Below are 21,421 nucleotides of genomic sequence, written 5' to 3'. Positions count from 1 at the left end.
GTGTGACTTTAGATAGATTCCAGGTCAAAAACTTTTAAATGTGGTATCAACTTCCTGGAAATCACTGGGGATTGAAACCCTATCATAGAATCTCCCTTTCTTACAGCTAATATAAACAAAAACAAACAAACAAAATGGCAAAAGCTAACAAAAAAAATGCATTCTCAGCACCTAAAGTAGAAAATGGGCACGAACTCCAGCATAGTGTTTGGAAATTGCAGCCTAGGAATGTAACAGAAGACAGTCACAACCCTTCTCCCCCAAATGACACCGCAAATAAGAATGACTCATCAAAATCCTGAGAAGCCTCACTAATTCTCCATGGAAAGCTGGGGGTCAGTTCAGTTTATGGAGAAATCAGAAAATCTGGAGTAAAAGTCCTTACCTACCAACATAGCATCTCCCCAGAAAGCAGAAAAACAAAGGGAACCAGCCGTTGTGATCTCTACCAGATGGGAGGAAACTAGACAGCAAAGATGAGATGAGCCTCACCGCACAGGGAAAGTTATCCCCAGCATTCAACGGGGGACACAAGGAATATAAGAAAATAAGACTCTCCTCAAGCAGGAGGCTGGGCTGGAGCCCTTACCACCGCAATGGGGTTGGGGAGGGGAGGGACTACTGCTACAGAATGACAGGTAAGTGGGGGAAGCCAATGCAAGCATGATTCTCTAACAGCAAAGGTGCACCAGGTATGAGTAGCTGAAATGGGACAATCCTCCACTTTGCGTTTTGGATCATCCAATTTTCAGGGATATCCTCTTTGAAAAAAGAGAATGTTCGTATGACCAGATAAGTGGTCCTGACACAAGCCACGCCAAGGATAACCTGAGAAACTGCAGAGCTCAGATCTTTTCATCAAAGCTGCCCAAATCCCAGTACTACTTACTCCCTTCATGATGGGGAGATAAGAGAAATTATATAATGTTAATAAATCAAGAAATGGCGACCTAAGTATATTAATCAGATTTCAAAGTTTTAAATAAAAATAATAAAATTGGAAGGAAATCTGTGTAATATTTAGTCTAAAATAACCAATATTTTTAAAAAATTCTCACTAATGTTGTAAGGACAAAAGCTTCCAATGGAAAAAACAGGCAGGCAGAAAATCTCTTCCCTACGTGCTATGATACTTTGTTCAACATAAATTGAGTTTTTAACTCATTGAGATGACGTGCCTGATGTAAGAGGAACTAATAAAAATGTACTCTTCCTATTTATCTAGTGGTATTTCCTGGCTCCTTGGCCATCCACTCCCTGAGAAATCCCGATTCTGCAGACATGGCTTTAGTGACATGGCTTCTCTCAAGGTCCCAAATTAAAATTCCCCAAAAGAGTGGGCACAATGATTCAGGAAGTGTTCCTCACTGTGTTTCCCTAACTGTAATTGAGTACAAACAACTCTACAGAGGAACAAGAAAGCATAGACGATTATAGTAATCCCCTAGAGAAGAACTGATTGGATTACATGTATTACAACATCAATACACCTTTTCAGAGACATATAGTTTCCATTCCCAAGACTCGTTCACTTCATCCACCATACACCAATAACTTCTTTCAAGAAATTATGCATGGGGGTTATTCATATTGTGTATTAATGAGCAGCATTAACTTGGTCTGTGGAAGGTGTAAAATTCAGATTTTAATACGAGTTGGTTTCCACAAGCAGATACAAAACCTATGGCCAGAGGCAGTAATCTCAAAACCTAAACTAACTTATACAAAAAAAAAAAAGGATAAACTTTCATTGTCCAATTTTTTAAAACAGCTTTACTGAGGAGTAGTTGACACACAAAAACTGTACATATGTAAAGTGTACAATGTTTTTACATATGGTATAAGCTTATTAAATTGTTACTTAAACCTACATAATGAACATATATCCATCACCCTAATGATTCCTCTTGCTCCTTTGTAATTTCTCTACCCTGCCCTTCACATCTCTCTATCCCTAGACAACCACTGTCACAATAAATTTGTCTAAATTATCTATGATTATGTTTATATGAAATCATACAGTATGTACCTTTTTGTGTGCCTTCTTTCACTCAGGACAAATATTCTGAGGTTCATCAATATTGCATGTATCATTAGTCCTTCACTTAGTATGAATGAGAACGATTCCATTGTATAAATATACCACAATTTGCTGATCCATTCATTTGTTGAGAGACATTTGAGTTGTTTCCAGTTTGGGGGCTATTAACATAAAGCTGCTATGAGCAAATAACTAGGAGTGGAATGGCTAAACCATATAATAGGTCTATGTTTATATTTCTAAGAAACTGACAAACTGTTTCACAAAGTGGTTTTACCATTTACATTCTTACCAGCAATGCATGAGAATTCAGCATAGTGATGTCTTGTGATTTTTAATTTGTGTTTCCCTAATGACTAACGAGGTTGACCATATTTTTATGTGCTTATTGGCCTTTCATTTATTTTCTTTGGTGAAGTCTATACAAATCTTTGTGTATGTTTCTAACTGGTCGTTTATTTCCTTATTACTGAGTTTTGAGGTTTCTTTATATATTTTGGATACGAGTTCTATATCAGATAAATGATTTAGAAATATTTTCATCAGTTCATGGTTTGACTTTTCACTCTCTCAATGATATCTTTCAAAGACTAGAGTTTTTAATATTGATAAAATTCAATTTTGAGTTTTCATAGGAGTTTTAAAATTAGTTTGTCAATTTCTCCAAAATTCTGTGATTTTTATCAAGATTATGTTGGATCTATAGATTAATTTGGGGAGAAGAGACATCCCACAGCATTGGGTCTTCCAGTTCAAGTAAACAGTATATGTTTCCATTTATTTATGTCTTCATTAATCTTGCTTGGCAATGTTTTATAGTTTTTACTATATAGGTCTTGCACGTTTTTTGATCAGAATTGTCCCTGAGTATTTCATATCCATGGTACTCTAAATTATTTTTAATTTCGGTTTTCAATTGATCACCGCTAGATACAGAAATACAACTGAATTTGTACATTGATCTTGTATCCTACAACCTTGCTAACTTATTTTCTACAATGATGTCATCTGTGAAAAAAAAGTTTTACTTCTTCTATTCCAATGTGTATGACTTTTTATCTTTTATTGTCTTATTGCTGTTGCTAGAACCGAAGAGTGCAATATTCAATAAAATTGGTGAGCATCACTGCCCTTGCTTTGTAACTAATATTAGAATTCAGCTTTTCACCAACGGTGCTGTTAGCTTGAGGTTTTTTGGGAATGCCTTTTTAACAGGTTGGGGAAGTTCTCTTTCATTCTCTAGTTTGTTGTCAGTTTGTTTCAGGAACGGATTTTGGGTTTTGGATTTTGTCATATAATTTTTCTACATCTATTCAGATGATATGATTTTTAAAAATGTTTGAATATGGTGTTACATTGATTTTTTTAATATCATGGGATAAATCTCAAGTGGTTATGATATTCTTTCAACATATTGTTGATACACTGCTAAAATTGTGTTGAGGAATTTTGCAACATGAGAAATAGTTGTATGTTACTTTCTTTTCTTGAAATGTCTTTTTCTGGTTTGGGTATCAACGTAATTTGGCCTCACAGAATGAGTTGGGAAGCTCTAACTCCTGTTCAGTTTTCTACAAAAGTCTGCATAGAATTGGTATTATTTCCTGCTTAAATGTTTGGTAGCATTCACCAATGAAGCTAGCTGAATCAGGATTTTACTTTTTAATAAGGTTTTAATAAGGTAAGGTTTTTAACTATAAATTCAATTTATTTAATTGATATAGGAATATTCATGTTATTTACTTTGTCTTGAATGAGGTTTGCTGATTTATGTCTTTCAAGAAATTGCTTCATTTTTATTGAGTTAAAATTGTTTATTGCCTCATATTTCACTTATATCAGGAAAATCTGCAGTGATATCACCTCACATTCTTAATATTGATAACTTGTCTTTTTTACTGGTCAGTGTGGATAAGGGCTTATCAATTTTATTGATCTCCATGAACCAGCTGTTGGTCTCAATTTTCTCACTGTTTCTGAATTCTACTTCATTTATTTTCACTTTGAACTATTTTTTTCTCCTGCTTACTTTTGATTTAATTTGCCTTTTTCTAGTTTTTTAACGAATAGCTGAGATCATTGATTTGAGATCTCTCTTCTTTTAATGTACATTGAGAGCTATGAATTTTCCTCTACACACTCCTTTAGTGGCACCCCACAAATTTTGATATGTTGTTTTTATTTTAATTCAGTTCAAAATGCTTTCTAATTTCCCTTTTGACTTCTAATCTATGGGTATTAAAAATTAGTTACACGGTTTCTGAATGTTTGGGTATTTTTTAGATAACTTTCTGTTATTGTTTTCTAATGTAATTTCATTATAAACTGAGAACATACTTTGTATAACTTGAATCCTTTTATATTTATTGAAGAGTGGTTTATTTCTCAGAATATAATCTTGCTAAATATTCATGTGTACTTAAAAAAATGTGCATTCTCTGTTGTGCAGTAGAGTGTTCTGTAAATGTCAAGCAGATCAAGCAGATTGATGGTGATGGTGTTGTTCAAATATTCTATATTCTTACTGACTTTCTATCACATCAATTATTGAGAGAGGAGTACTGAAATCTCCAACTATAACTGTGGATTTGTCTATTCCTTCTTGCAGTTCTATCAGTTTTCATTTCATGTATTTTGAAACTAGTTATTACACATATAAATGTTTAGAATATTTATATCCTCTTGATTAACTGACCTTTATCATTATGAAATGACTTTGTTTTTGAAACTAGTCTGTGCTCTGAAATCTACTTACCTAATATTAATTGTCATGCCAGTTTTTTTTTAATTAGTATTAGCCAGCTATTTCTTTTTCCATCCTTTTACTTTTAATCTACTAGTGTCTTTTATTTAAAATAGAATTTTTTATAGGAAGTATATAATTGGATATTATTTTTCTTATCGTAACAATCTTTGCCTTTTAATTCAACTGTTGAGACCATTTATATTTAAATGATTATTGATATGGCTAGGTTTAACTTTACCACTCTCTATTTGTTTTCTAATTCACTATTTCTTCTTGGTTCATTATTTCTTCTTGGTTCTCTGTGTTCTTTTGCTGCTTTGAGAATATTTTTTCACTCCTTTTATCACCTTTTGTTGGATTAGTTATAACTATATTTTTAGTGGTTGCCTTGGTGTTTACAGTACACATCTTTAACCTATCAAAGTCTATTTTCAAATAATATACTGCTTGACAGAAAGTGTGAGAATTTCTCAGCCTTTGTGTTACTGTTTTAATATATTTTACCACCACATCTGCTGTATACACCACAGAACATTGTAATTATGTTTTGTTCAAACAGCCAGTTGCTTTTTAAAGAGATTTAAATACTAAGAAAAAAATCTTATATACCGGGATTGCCAAAACACGTACAGAAGTGGAGACTTTGGTCAATGTTGCTCAAGCAGTAGTTTGCTGTAATCAGAAGTGTCTGGAGGCTGACGGTAACTTTGAGCACCTCTTGTAATTGCAGAAGTCAAATGTGACTTGTATTCATCTTTTGTTATTGGTATGTATTGAGCATGACAATTTTAACACAGTTTTCCTTTCTTAATATGTGTATACATTTTTGGGGGGGTGCCCTCTGTATTTATCCATATACTATACCCTTATATAGTTAGTTACCTTTTTGATGTTCCTCATTCCTTTGTATGGATTCCTATTTGTACCTGATATTGCTTGTCTTCTGCCTGAAGAACGCCTTTAAGAGGCATCTCTTGCAGTGCAGGTCTGCTGGTACTGATTTCTTTCATCTTTGTATGTTTGACAAAAGCTTTATTTTGCCTTTGTTTTTCAAAGTCATTTTCCTGGATATGGCATTGTAGGTGGAGAATTTTTTTTTTTTAATTTCAGTACTTTATACTGTTCCATTGTTTTTTTCACTTGCACTATTTTTGACAAGAAATTTGTCATCTATATCTTTCTTCCCTCTGTACAAAACATGTCTTTTTTCTCTAGCTGCTTTTAAGATTTCCTCTGTACAATACCTAGTTTGGTACAATTTGGTTATGATGTTTCTGATATAATTTTCTTCATGTTTCTTTTTTGGAGGGTTCATTGATCTTCTGGTATTTGCTTTTAAGATATATTCTCCAGGACCAGAGCAGCATTGAATCTATGGCTAATATTCCCCACTAATGAGGCAAGACCATTCTGAGAACTCTCGTCATTGTCCCACAAATTCTGTGGTTCTCCATTCTGGTCTGAGGGAATCTAACGAGCCCTTCTCTCAGGAATCACTGTCTTTTGTTACCTGATGCCCAATATCTTGAAAACCACCATTTCATATATTTCATTCTGTTTTTCAGTTCTTCTCAGGCAGGAGGGTTATACTGGTTCCTGTTAGCCCATCTTGGCAAAAAACAGAAACCTCAATTTTGTTTGAAGCATTATGAATTTTTTAGAAGATCACAGACATAAAGAAATTCTGGGTATATAAATTCTGAGGCACAATCTGAAATGTGTATACCAAAAAGATTTCCCTAGGCCAGATAACAAAAAAATACAAAAATAGCAAGCATCCTTTCCAATCAATTTGTGTAAAGTACCCAGTTATCATTTTCATATTGAACAAATGACACAATATACATAGTTCTAAAGAATGGAAATATGTTACTTTCTGCATGATTTTATGTGTCACTTAAAAATATTGTGGTTAAGTGCATGCTTTTTGCACTTAATCACTTGTGTTCAAATCCTTCTTTATTTATTATATGAGTGAATTTGAGCAAATTCCTTTACCTTTTTGTGCCTCAGTTTTTTTATTTGTAATGTGATGTTTTTAAAAATGATTATCTTTGGGTTAATTCCTGTAAAGTCTTTATCACAGTAAATGTTCAATAAATGTTATTTTTCCCAGTATTAACATAATTTTACATTTATACTAATAATTTAATTCGTGCATACATGAATCACAGTCTGAATGAAAAAATTATACAAAAGTAACAGACCCATTGCTATTATCCAGCTGACATGCAATGAATTCTCCTGAATGGTGGCTCTGCCTTCAGCCTCTCCACCCTCCATTCCTTTTTGTCTGCCACTCCAGATTCACCATTGTAGAGAACTACTTTAAAGCACAGAAGTCCTTCATAATCCTTCTCCCCAATGCCTACTGAGCAGAGGGCAGCCTCTTGACTCTGGCATTCCAGACTTTGTATATTAGTCCGAGCATATTTTTCAAGCCTTATCTTCTACTCTTCTCTTTCACTAACAGTGTCTTACAGCCAGCCACACCAATGAATAAGCCTCCATGAACATTCAAGGACTTTTATTATGTCTACCCTTTTTCACCCTATTTCTTCTACTTGGACCCCCTATGTTTATGTAGTCACATATATCATGTGTCTTCCATGTACTGCACTGTGTGGAGTAGAGGAAACACACAGGTAATTTAAGATAAAAATTTAAGATATCATTTACCTCTGCTCTTCACAGGCTCACAGCCGAGTAAATAAGCAGTCACAACACAATGATGAAGGGAGCTATTTTAGAAGAATGGAATATATGCAGGTAGGATAAAAGGAAAGCATGCCTAAATTTTTTGCCTGAAAAGTAAGGTGGTGGGGTGCTGTCAAGAAAAACTTCACAGAGGAACTGATCTCTTGTCTGTCTGAAGACTCTTTTGACCTTCTCTTAGATTTAGCAATATGCAAGTCTATTGATTACAAGTATCTTGGGAAAAATAAGCTGTACATATACTATGTTGGTTATACTGTAAAATGCTTAGAATGGGGCTTCGTGCATAGGGAAGGGGGAAACTAAGACTAAAAAGACCAGTTAAATAGTGAGTAACTACTGACAGCAACACTGGTTATTTACAGTAGAACCATGTCAAAACAAAATAAGTAGGATCTAAAAATTCAACTGCATAACATGCAAGATGGTGATAATGACAAACAATATTTTTCAGTTGACCTGTATTATCACCAAAGAAAACCCACAAAATTAAATTGTGAACTTATATTTTCACAACTGATGATTCATCCTGACCTGAGACAGTCCCAGTGATCCTGAACAATTTCCTTCATCCATCAAGACAATTTTGTCTAAGATCTTGGCTTTACTTTTCATAGTGATAGCTTATCATTTATTGAGCACTTACTCTGTGCCAGACACTGGCTAGACACTTTATCTCTCATTTAATTCTCATACCAGGGATGTGAGCCTCTCTGAAAATATGCTATACTTCCACTCTTAATAAAAACAGCATTAAACTTTATTTGCACGACTTAACTAGTTGAAAAAATCCTTTTATTCCCCACTCAAAATTCCATTTTTCAATATTCCATTTTGAATAGCCAAATTACCATATCCATCGTTTTGATAACTGGCAGTCCAACTAAAAGAGATTAGCATCAATGATTATCATTTACTGGGTGCCAGGTATTACACAAAATCATTTCAGGCTCACACAACCATTTCAAGGTTGACACAGTAGACACACATTATATATGCAGAAACAAGGATCAAAGAAAGCAATCATAATTCTAAGGTCACATGGGTCTTAAAATTAAATTTGGATTCTGACTACACCCTATATTCCTAAAACACAACAAATACCACTTTATAGATGCCTACCATGTATGGGCACTATGCCTATTATGTGTCAAAAGTTAACACATTACTTTTAACCTTTCCAGCAATACCATGAGGTAACTTCAGGTCCACAACCCTTTATCTGAAACCCTTGCAGATAGGTGTTAGTTAGGAATTTATAATGTTTGGGATTTGTGAAATATACAGTGTATATTACATAACCCCCCTTCCCACACACATGCACATTTTAATAATACTTACTTTTGGCTAAATCCTATATAACATGTCATTATATTTAATTTGTGTGTGTGTGGTAGCTTTGCCTAGTTTCCATACCAGTTAACATTTAATGTCTTCCAACCTGATCTTGAAATTGGAAAACAGGAAAATATTTATGGAGTTACACAAATATGAAATATTCGAGTATTTTTATTTTGCATTGCAGGTTCCCCTGCCTCTAGGTAGGGGAAACCAAAATCAAAAAAAAATGTAAATAGAGGCACTTAGAGCTGGAATAAATGGAAATACTGCTTTAATTCATTTATAAAAGGAGTTTTATAAATAACACATCTGGGTCTATCAAGCTGCTAACACAATCTTTTTTTTTCCACCCAATAAACTTTAATTAAAAAAACACACATCACATTCAATCTTACTGCTCAGATCTAAATAGCAAAGAATGAGAAGTGAAAGACCCGGCCTCTCCCAGGTCAATCAATGAATCAATTTTTCTCCCAAACTTAGACCTTTCCTCCTTCCTTTATTCAACCACACATCTCTGCTCCAAGTCCCTTTCTCCTGCTATCTTTCACTTTCTTCTTCCCATCCTTTCTTTCCACTTCCCACTGTCTGCTTTTTTTTCTCTCATTCTCCTTCCCTTGTGTTCCTAATGGCATTCAAGATAAGGATGTTGTCTGAGCTAGCGCCAAAAAGTTAAGTTCTCACAGATCTTTTGGTATTTCTCTGATGCCCATTTAAGGCTAAGTTTAGCTTAGAGAGTGCAAGGTTTTAAGATGTTCTTAACAGCCTCAGAAGTACAGAAATGTGTGTGTGCTCTGTGCATACGCAGACACACGTGACTGTGACATCTGCGGCTGGTAACATTCTCTCTCTGTTCCTTGCAATTCATTCTCACTAAATCTTCAGAGGGCGAAAAAGGAAAAACAGGGAGATACCTTCTTTCTATAAAGCAAGTATCAACTCATGACTGTGGTAACTGGTAATTAATTATGGAGTTTAAGTAATGTTACTTAAAAATAAGATTCAATCACAATATATCTTAAAAGATCAATACAGGAATTAGTCCAATACTGTTTTTCCCACTATAATGAGTTTTTTTGTTTGTTTTTCATTGCAATTAACTGCAGGGATACTTTTCTAATTCTGTGTTAATCAGGAAGCATTTCTGAACTCACACACAAATTTGTTCCTACTCCTATTACAGTATTTACTGTGTCATATTACATTGTAATGTTTAAAGTAGATGACTAGTTCTGTTCTTTAAAGAGATAATTTACTTCTCATTAACAGGGAGTATTTACTGTTTGTCTTGTAACTTGAGTTTCGAGTACTTAGCCTACTACTTAATAAGCACTCAAAAGATATTTGATAAATATTTATAAATAAATTTGCTTTAGTTACCCTCCTGTATATTGTAACTTGACATTAAAATTAAAAAGAAATAAAATCCCAAATCCCACAAGCAATAGGAAAAAAACTATAGATTTTTACAAGATTTGGGAATGGGGGAAGGCTTTCCAAATACAATAACAAATGAATAATTACAAAAAGCCTTCTTAGAGGGAAGTGAACATAACATATCAAAAGCTTTAAATTTTCACAAACTCAATAACTCAACAGTTACGTTTCTTATATATATCCTAAAAATAAAATCAAGGATATAGATTTATCTACACAAATATTTATCATAGGATTGCTAAAATATAAACAAACCAACAAAATTAAAAGAAAACCTGGAAATGACCCTAAATGTCAAATAATAGGAAATACAATTATGGCAGGCAGCTCTATTACAGTAATTGGCTTTAAGGTCTTAAATCAGATTGTTTTGATATCCTCCCCCATCCTTATACTCCCAATGTTACCATAAGTTTGACCCGGGCAAAGTTTTCTCATCTGTAAGATCGAAAAAACAGCTTTACAAACATCATGTGCTCATACAGAATGTAGTCTTCATGTTACAATATTCGTGTAGCTTTTACCATCTATAACACAATATAACGTGTTTCACAGCACAAAAGGAGAATCAAGATATAAAGTACATTTCATGTTACAAAACAGGCAATTCCAGTAGGAATGGAAATACTTACTGGATTTCCATTCTTTACAAATACTATATGTGCAGTAGGAAAAAAGACTCAAAGTATACTCTCCAAAATGTTAAAAGTAATTCGCTCTGAATGGAGAAATTATAAAATTATGAACTGCATGACTGCATTTTTCTTGTTTTATCTTATTTTTTAACAAACGTGTTAGTTTTGGTAATAACATTACAGTGGGAGGAATTTCTTCTAAAGAGTACTGCTTATTCATTTCTTGGAAGTATCAAATCTATCGTAAATAGAAGTCTGCATAATATCAGCATGTTCTTTCACCATGCTTTCCTGTATTTCTGGTCACACTATTAATTTGCTATGTTCCTTGAATGTTCATAGGCTGAACAAACTCACCCTTCATACACCCTGTATACTTTGTAATAAATTGCAAGAGCATGGGGAATTGATGTTGATTAGTAAGTATATCAGTTATTTCTGAACAAACTTGCATCTGCTGTACATAATTCCCAGAATCCAGAAAAACCCTAATTTGCCTGTCTCCACTCTTGTTCTTGGACAATCTGCATAAGGTCTGAGGAGGTTTAATAGCTGTCAGTTACTTTACCTCCCGAAATGTGGGTGGATGAACATAAAATGTATAGAGTAATTAAAGAGCTTATAATTAGACTTCAAGTTGTTATCGTACAAACCTGAGTGGTAGGTTGTGGTTGACTCCTTTCAGAGATACCACCACCATCATGTTCCCACTGAATTAATTCGACAGTAAGGGAGGTTCCTTCCATCTGTTAACTGCCTAGCTTAGGCCTGCAATCATGCAGAGTTTGAACAATCAAGACTGACAATAAAACACTGTCTCATAATGGAGTGTGTGAGTGAGTGAGAGAACTGTGACCGGGGGCATTCAAGCAGAGGCTGAGTGATTCCTTCTCGACATGCTTTTGGATATTGAGTTCATGCATTAAGTTCTACAACCAGATGATTTTATAGAAGTTACCCTGAAGTGAAATCATTCCATTTTTCATTTTACATAAAGGCTTGAAGGTTTAGGTTTCATAAGCTTTAACATTTGCAAAATGATCTCACTTTTTTCCATGTAGGTTCAGATTTTAAACAAGAATTTTCCTTTAAAATGACATAGTTAAAATGGCTATATTACCCAAAGCAATATACAGATTTAATGCAATCCCCAACAAAACCCCAATGGTATTTTTTTCTTAAGTAAAACAAAAAATCATCATATTTGCATGGTATCACAAAATACCCCCAGTAGCCAAAGCAGTTCTGAGGGAAAAAAAAATAAGGCTGGAGGTATCACACTCCCTGACTTCAATTTATACTACAAAGTGACAATAATCAAAACAGCATGGTATTGGCAAAAAAACAAACACAAACCAATGGAATAGAACTGAGAACCCGGAAATACACCCAATATATATGGGCAGATAATTTTCAACAAAGGAGCCAAAAGCATGTACTGGAGAAAAGGAAGCCTTGTCAATAAATGGTGCTGGGAAAATTAGAAAGTCACGCGCAAAAGAATGAAACTAGGCTGCTATCTGCCATTATGTACCAAAATTAACTCGAAATGGATCAAAGACCTAAATATAAGATTTGACACAATAAATTGCGTAGCAGAAAACTCAGGTACTAAATTAATGGACGTTCGGGTCAGAGAGGATTTTATGAATATGATCTCAAAGGCAAGGGAAGTAAAAGCAAAAAATAAATGATGGGACTACATCAAACTTAAAAAGCTTCTGCACAGCAAAAGAAACCATTAACCAAAAAAGGAGGAGATCGAATGGGAGAAGATACTTGCAAATAACACCTCTGATAGGGCTAATATCCAAAACACTTAAAGAACTCAGACAACTCAACAAAAAGACAAACAATCCAATTAAAACATGGGCAGAGGACCCAAACAGACACTTCTCCCAAGAAGACATACAAACAGCCAACAGATATTTGAAAAAATGCTCACCTTCACTAGCTATGAGGGAAATGCAAATCAAAGCCACAATGAGATACCACCTCACACCTGTTAGAATGGCTATTACAACAAGACAAGTAATAACAAGTGTTGGAGAGGCTGTGGAGAAAAAGGAACCCTCATACACTGTTGGTGGGAAGGTAAATTGGTAGAACCCCTATGGAAAACAGTATGGAGGTTCCTCAAAAAATTAAGGATAGAATTGCCACATGACCCAGCAATTCCACTTCTGGGTATCTACCTCAAAAAATCTGAAAACATTTACCCATAAAGATATATGTACCCCTATGTTCACTGTAGCATTATTCATGGACACCAAGACGTGGAAACCTCTGGGTCCTTTGATAGATGAGTGGATAAAGAAGATGTGGTACAGACATAAAATGCAATATTACTTGGTCATAAGAAAAGATTAAATACTGCCATTTGTGACCACATAGATGGATCTTGAGATTATCATGGTAGTGAAAAAAGTTAGACAGAAAAAGTCAAAAACCAAATGATTTCACTCATACGTGGGATATAAAACTGAAAGCAACAAACAAACAAGACAAACAAAAACTCAAAGACATAGACAACGGTTTAGTGGTTACCAAAGGGTAAGGGTGAAGAAGGGATGGTAGAAGAGGGTAAAGGGGATCAAACATATGGTTATGAAGGAGAACTGACTCTGGGTGGTGAACACATAATGAAATAGATGTTTATAGAATTGTACACTTGAAAACTATATAATTTTACAACCAACGTCACCCGAATATATTTAATTAAAAAATTTTAAAATGTGTCAATAGATCAAAAAGCAGATCTTCAATTGTCCTTTTTAAGGTATTATTTACTGAAAGATGTACATTTTACAAGAAATATACCATATAATTTCACTAAGCATAAGGGTAGGTATTTGAAATTTTACCTAATTTACACACTTTTTTAAGGAAGTCATGCTTACAGGATAAAACAACTTGTAGAGTAATTCATGCATAATTTAAAAGGATCTAGGATATATTTCTAAGAGATGGCCCTTATATAACCTTCAAGGAAAATTCAACTACAAAGTAAGATTTCAACAATCATTTAAGTGAAAGAAATTGAAACAGGGACTTAGGGTCGGCCAAATTTATGAGCAAGTAATCACTTTATTTTGTCCAGAAACCCTTAGGTAAATTCATTTCTTGCCTGCCCATCCTTTCCAAGTTTCTACCAATATTATATAATAAGGTGCATTTTAAATGTTATGGGAAAAAAAACATCCAGTCTTGATATATAATGCTGATTCCATTTCCGTGTATTCTCAAGTATATATTAAGTGCGATATTTATCAGTTTTCAAATGGCATCTGTTTGGAGAGAGAATTCAAAAAGAATTGAATACTTTCATGTGCCTTGGATAGAGCTGATCTGTCTGCATTTTATAATTAGCATGTGGCCACAAGAACTCTTTTCTTAAAGCTAAGTATAAAAGGTCATTGTATGTTTCAGGAAGAGTGAGAAGAGAACTCCAAAGAGGTTCAGCTTACCCAGCACCAAGATTCAAGTTAAATACCATAATCATACCAGCCGTTATTTATCACTCAGTCTCTGTCTCCAGTCCAGAAACCAGTCTGCCAGAAGCCCAGATAGCTGAAAAGGCAGCCATATTTTATCATAGAACTAATCCCCAGAGGCCAATTTAAAGGAAAATTAGATGTGTTCTACACTAAAGAGGAAAAATCTCCCTAATTTTACAAAAGTCTTTTTTTTTTTTTAAGAGAACAAAGAACATACATTTTGAAATCTAGTAATTGAAAAAGACAATACAAACTAAATGTTAACAGGGCACACGAACCTACTCACTAACACAACATAAATAAGTTATTCCTTTTGTATCTATGCAGACAACGTTTCTTGAAAAAAAATATGAACTTCAATTTTAACAGTCCGAACTATTATACATTTAAAAAATACAATTGAAAATAGCTTTCAAAGTTCATGGATGCAATATAATAGTGGACCTTACTAACTCCTTCTTTAGAAGAAATGAAGTTTTAGAACTTTCTCATCTGAAGGGTAGTAATTAAAAAGATTTTTAATAAACAAACCCACATTTTAAAAAATATCCTTCAGGCCAATTTATTAACTAGTGAATTTTGTAATTTCTTCTGATAACATGCTACTGTACTTGTGAAATATATGTAGGTCTTTATTGGGTTCCCATAAATTTAGTAAGGACTAACAAATCTAATGAATGAATAACTGTTGAAGAACAATGATGTAATGCCTGGAAGTCTCTGGGATGAAACTACCGAATTCCTTTGCCAATTGAATTTGAAATCTGCTTAAGGATGACAGAACTGCAAAGTTTACATGACTTCCAGAAAAATGGACATCATCACCATCAATTATAATTATGTTTGAAATTTTATGTTTATTTTCCATTCTATAGTGTGTAAATAAACTTAACATCATCTAGGAACTTTGTGTTATTCAATACTTAACAACATATCTTTTTATGCTAACATTTCATAATTAATTTTTCTTCCTCAAATAAAAGCATCTGGTAAAGACATTTAAATTTATTTTAAGTGTAACTATAAACTCTGTCATTTGTGGAATGTACTTCACTTGCAAGAAATCTCAATTACCTTAAGAATACTATAAATATCTTGCAAGTGAATGTTAAAAGACTGCATACGTCTTTTCGAACTTCACCATATAATTCTAAGTTCTCAGTTTCTTCTCAAGATTTAACCTGAATATCAAGACGAAATTTTTGTCAGCGTAATGAGTATAATTTTTAAAATATAAGGGTTTTTTTGCAATTCAAAGCCTTTATACATGTATAAACCATCAACACTACTTATCTGTAATATTTCAATGACATAGCTTCATATACTCTAAAATTTTGCAACAAAGAAAGTGCTATACAACTTTAGATGCTATGACAAGCCCTGGAAAAATAAATTGAGGATGTATGTAATCATGCATGATTATGTAATATTGCTTTTAGTTTAAGCATACTCTTATGGTTCAATGCTAAGTAGTTATTTACCACATTTTATAGAATTTAACTTCTTTGATTACCATTGGTGCCCATTTGCTACCAGTACATTATTAATAGTTCACTTAGTGCATCAACACAGGGATTTTCAGTTGTCCACAGGACATGAGTTTAATTGCTAATTCAAATTACGGTAAATTGGTTTCATATTGGCTTGACTGACCATTTACATGAATAAAGTGGACAATGCTGGATGCCTACCCAGCATCCATTTCCCCTACTATCCCTTTTCTCCTGCCCAACAGAAACTCTGCTGGGTTCAGATACCAAACTCTCCCACCCATGTGTCTTTGGGGAAGCTTACATTATCCCCTGCTCCAAGGTCAGGTCCTGGTAAGTCTGCATTAAACATATTAATACCACCCCCCTTCCCATGCACTGGTTCAAAAACTCAACCTTAAGCCACCCAGCAAATGGAATTATCATTGGCCCATCATTAGAGGAGCGTTTTCTCTCTCTAGATGTGAACAAGAAAGCTTGCTGCCTCAGTTACTGCTGGTAGTCATCTTACAACCACAAAGAACTTCAGGGAAGGGGAAAACTGACACACAAAGAAGGAAAGGGCCAAGAAAAGTGGAGCAACAGAGTGAAGCCCTTGATTACCTCCTATCTGAAGCCCACTAGCTCTGGACTTTCTGTTGTACAATGTAATATATTGCCTTATTGATTAGGGCAATGTATACCATTTTTGTTGGTTTTGAAGCCAAGAACATCCTGACATTATTATTATTTTCTTAACAGAGGCAGCACTCCCAACGACGACTCCTAATTTAAATTAAGCACATGATTAGAATATGCCGTCCATCACTCACTTACAATAAGCCTAGAGACACAGCTCCAGATTTGGCCTCCTGAACTGAGGTCACTGTGGTGGAAAAAAACTAAGACACTTCTGCCACTTTCAGCTGTATCTCAAAATCTTACCATTCAAGCTATAGACATAATTAAAGAAGGATGAAAACATTATTTGATTTGAAGAATTTTCACTGGATAACAAAAAAATGACACAATTTTACATAAAATAGACTTCTCCAAAGGGAGGTTCTCATTTCTCTTTTCTTACCTCTTTCACACTGTGGACCAGTGAATCCATAAACACAAGCACAGCGGTTGGGTCCAATACAACGTCCACCATTCTGACATCCATTTTCACAGACAGCTGCACACAAACACAGCAAGAAGTTCATTACATAGTAAATACTCAAGTATATATAATAGGGTGGAGATGTAGCCAATAATGGATCTTATGTCCAAAACACAAGTTATGTATTTAATAAATATATTTACATGTATAGTGAGACAAAGTCTACAAGATTCATGTAAGTCACATTGTTAAACAAGCATTTGGTAAAAGTTGTTTTTTAAAAAAAATCAGAATCACTAAACTGTTGTCTGTGAACACACAATGTGAGATATAGATGACGTATTACAGAACTGCACACCTGAAACCTATGTAACTTTACTAACCATTGCCACGCCCATAAACTTTAATTTAAAAAAAAAAATCAGAACCACAATAATTGAAAGGCTCTAATGTTCACATAGTCAGAAAATAACTATTCAATCCTCTGTTTCAGTTCTATTTACCCTATAATCTGTTTTCATAGGTAAGGAAGTGAGTAAAATACGGGGAAATAGGAGAAAAGGAGGCAGACTCTAAGTAGCAGAGAGAAGAATAATGAAAGAAGGGAGAATGTCATATGGAAAAATAAAGTGGATACGGCAATAAAGAAGCAAAAATCAGAGCGAAAAAAAGAAGCCAAGAAATGAGGGTGGAGGGGTTAAATAAGGACAGGGTAAAACTAACATGAAAAATGGGGGAAAATACCATCAATTCAGCAACAATATACCAAGAGAAATAATTAATGTGTCGAGTGTATCTGTAGGGTGTAAAGGAATAAAAGGGAAAAACCTCACTATGTCAGCACAATAAGTTCTTTCATATAAAATTAAACCACAGTCCAAAATTTTTACGTCATGATGACAAACATGTGCAGCACATACTCTTTCACTCCTTTTTATCTGTGACGGGGAGACCAGGATTTGGGATTCAGTCAGCCCAGAACTGAATGTAAGCAGCTCCCTCCCCACTGCACCACCCTCAGTGTAACAACTCAGCAGCCAAGACTCGTGACAAGAAGTCTCCTAAAAGATCACTTTTCCAATTCCTTGAAAAGTAAGTATTCCTGAACCACACTGACAACTGAATTAGAGAATCATGCCTTCTCCAAGAGAAAATACTGATACTAAGAGCATGTCTCTCAATCCACCCACCTTGTTGAACAGAAACACGCTGTCCTCATAGATGAAAAGGATTATATTCTATGACCTGTGCCCAAAAATAGGGTTTAAGACATTAAAGGGAAGTGAGGAAGAAACTCACATTTATGTGCACTGCAAGTGAGTTAACTATCAAAAATGAGGAAGGCAGGGGCCGGCCCGGCCCGGTGGCTCAGGTAGTTGGAGCTCCATGCTCCTAACTCCAAAGGCTGCCGGTTCGATTCCCACATGGGCCAGTGGGCTCTCAACCACAAGGTTGCTGGTTCAACGCCCGCAAGGGATGGTGGGCTGCGTCCCCAGCAACTAGCAACAGCAACTGGACCTGGAGCTGAGCTGCGCCCTCCACAACTAAGATTGAAAGTACAACAACTTGACTTGGGAAAAGTCCTGGAAGTACACGCTGTTCCCCAATAAAGTCCTGTTCCCCTTCCACAATAAAAAAAAAAAAAAATCTTTAAAAAAAAATGAGGAAGGCAATAAATAAACTGATATTTAAAGATACAATAATGCTGTTTCCTTAACCAGGAGTACGGAACTGGATTACCTGCCATCTCCATCCAGAATGCTTGGAGTGGCTTCTGTTCTGCTGACAGGAGCTAGACCAAAACATACTTCGAAACAAAAGATGTCTTCACCTTAAAGCATCACTGTGCCAGTGGCCTTAAAATTCTTCGTCTGCATCAGGGCTTGCTCAAACACAAGGACTCTGTATACATTTGCACAACCACGTTTCCCTAGGAACACCTTTCTGCTTCTTTAACTGTTCCAAGCTGAGTTCTACACAGCACTTATTGCTCAACAATACCTAGAACTATGTGTTGGGCAGTAAATTCGCTGAGAAAATATAGAGGACAAGAGAAAGGGAAAATAGTCGTCAGAAGCATGACACAGGTGGGGGTGGACAGGAATGCTGGAAGAAAATAGAAACCTGACAGAGAACTCTCAGTAGTGTATAACAATTGCCAGGATTTCAAGATTTTGATTGCTAAAATGATATACTGCAAAAAGGCAACACTCATCTAATGTAATTAATTATAATGTGAGGGATTTCCTTGAAATATTACCAAGCTGTAAGAACTGTAAATGAAAGTCACTTTCCCAGATATATTCTTTCATTAGACATCTGCTAGCCTTTAAGACATGTGTGAGAAAAAGCATTCACGATTGACACTCGGGGGCTATCCCAGGGTAAGTGGAGGAAGGGCTTCTCTCAGGCTTTTCCAAAACACAGCTTCCAAATGGCAGATAGGAAAGCAGGGCCGGAGAAGTCTGGCGCTTCTGGAAAGAGCTCACACGGTGGATGGAGATTACGCCTAGTTTAACCAATCAAGATTAGACTAAGAATGCCTTTCTTATCATTAATTTTTTGGAGGTTTGGCAAACAGAGTTATTGTTCATAAGAAAAAAATTGTTAGCATGCAACATGGTTTTATTTTATTTTGTTATTTTAAATGAAGTAAGCAATTTTTTTTTATTTCTTAATTTTAATTTTCAGTCTGATAAATATCGATAGATATATTATAACCCATGTGAACAAAAGATCTTCAAGAACCTCAATAATTTAAAAAATGTGAACGGGTACTGTGAACAAAAAGGATGAGACCCCCTGATACAGCCATTTGCTTATATTCCTCTCACAGGAGAGTGAGCTCATCCAGGACAGGGACCAGAGCAGTCTGCTTCTGTACCCCCATCATCTACTGTAGTATTCGATGTACTACAGACACTAAAAAAATAAAATAAAATAAAACACTGCCATATGTCAAAATTTCACAGCCTTTTCTCCCACTGTTTGGGGAGGCAGAATGATTCAGTGAACAGATCAGGAGTTCTGCTCTCCCCAGCACGTCCTAATCACAACACCTTTCCAATTCTCAGCCTATAAAATAGTGCGAATGGGCTCTACCTCGTAGGAGTGAGAGGATTAAATAAAACGGTGTCTAAAACAAAGTTCACAGTGATTGTATATTAAAGTTGTGCTACAAGCCCTTGGCCCCTTCCTCTTTTACATTGCAGAGTATTTTTATGAGACACAAGACTTACTCTACAACATCCAAAGTTTACCCTGAACAGCAACAGCAAAAGAAGAGAAGTAGACAATACATATAAAATTGGAACAGCAACACAGAAAGGTCATTTTCCTACTCTTGAATGAGTTATAATAAGTTATTTTATAAAATATTTTTTTTGGTAACAAAACATAACAGAAACAGAAATTCATGTTAACTGGAGTTAGAAAGAAACTTGAACATGCCTAAATTTCCACCGTGGAAAGAATGCTGACCACCCAAGAAGAAAAAATGCTTACACCTGGTATGGGACAAATCAAAAGGCAAGAGAGAAAAACACATACTATAGATGGAAATATGAGCTGGTTTCTGAACTGCCTACCACAAGCTGGGCAGAAGGGAAAAGCGTACCCTGTTTCATATTGGTCAGCCTGTGAAACAGAACACTGATCATGTAGTATAGAAGCTTGAATATTTTTATTCAATATTTACTGAGCACCTACTTTGTATTAAGCCATGTGATAAGTATGTTTTTATTAGACAGACTCCTCTACCACTAACATAGGTGCAGACACTTGGACGTATTATGGTTGCTACTTCTACACAAACATATCAGGTAAAAATAGCACGCTACACCAGGTTAAAACATGAAAAAGAAGAAACAAAAGCCTATTGTTTTGACAGGAAATATGAATCTTTGCTACAGATTCTGCCTTCTTCCTTTGTCTTCCATGATACCACTCTCTCCCTGTTTTCCTCCTATTTCATTGTCTACTCTTTCTCACTCTTCTCTGCTGGCTTCTCATCCTCGTCTCCATCTCAAAATGTTGGGCTGAATCAGAGCTCTGGCTTCAACCCACTTCTCTCTCTACACCAACTTCCCAGCGATCTTCGTCTAGGACTATGACTAAGATACTACCTATATAAAAATTCAATCTATATGCTCTCAAATTCCTATCTCTATCTCTGACCTCTCTCTGAAGATCTCAGTTCATAGATCTTTCCACTTGGAGGTCTAACAGACTTTCTAAACTTTCAACTCCAAAACAGAACTCTCGATATCTCATGTTCTCAATACCACTCAACCCCCAGTCCAACCCACTCCCTGTCCCATATCAGGAAATGATATCACCATGGAGCCTAGAGCTCCACCAAAATCTTCGAGTTGTCACTATGGATTTTTGCTTTTGCTTTTTTTCTGACCTTCCACACCCATTCCATCCCTGTGCG

General features: G+C 35.2%; 1 protein-coding gene across 1 annotated transcript in view; it reads right to left on the bottom strand.

Annotated features, from left to right (window-relative positions):
* FBN2 (fibrillin 2) overlaps window positions 1-21,421 on the bottom strand; it is a 262,360-nt gene that overhangs the window by 221,686 nt on the left and 19,253 nt on the right. Inside the window, exon 5 of the mRNA XM_081054526.1 lies at window positions 16,966-17,061. Within this exon, the coding sequence (XP_080910652.1) occupies window positions 16,966-17,061 (96 nt within the window). The remainder of the gene's footprint in view (window positions 1-16,965; window positions 17,062-21,421) is intronic.

Source organism: Rhinolophus hipposideros (genome assembly GCF_964194185.1).
Source record: "Rhinolophus hipposideros genome assembly, chromosome: 7".
Lineage (NCBI taxonomy): Eukaryota > Metazoa > Chordata > Mammalia > Chiroptera > Rhinolophidae > Rhinolophus > Rhinolophus hipposideros.
Note: the sequence above shows the minus strand (reverse complement) of the source record. Positions and strands in the feature narration are given on the sequence as shown.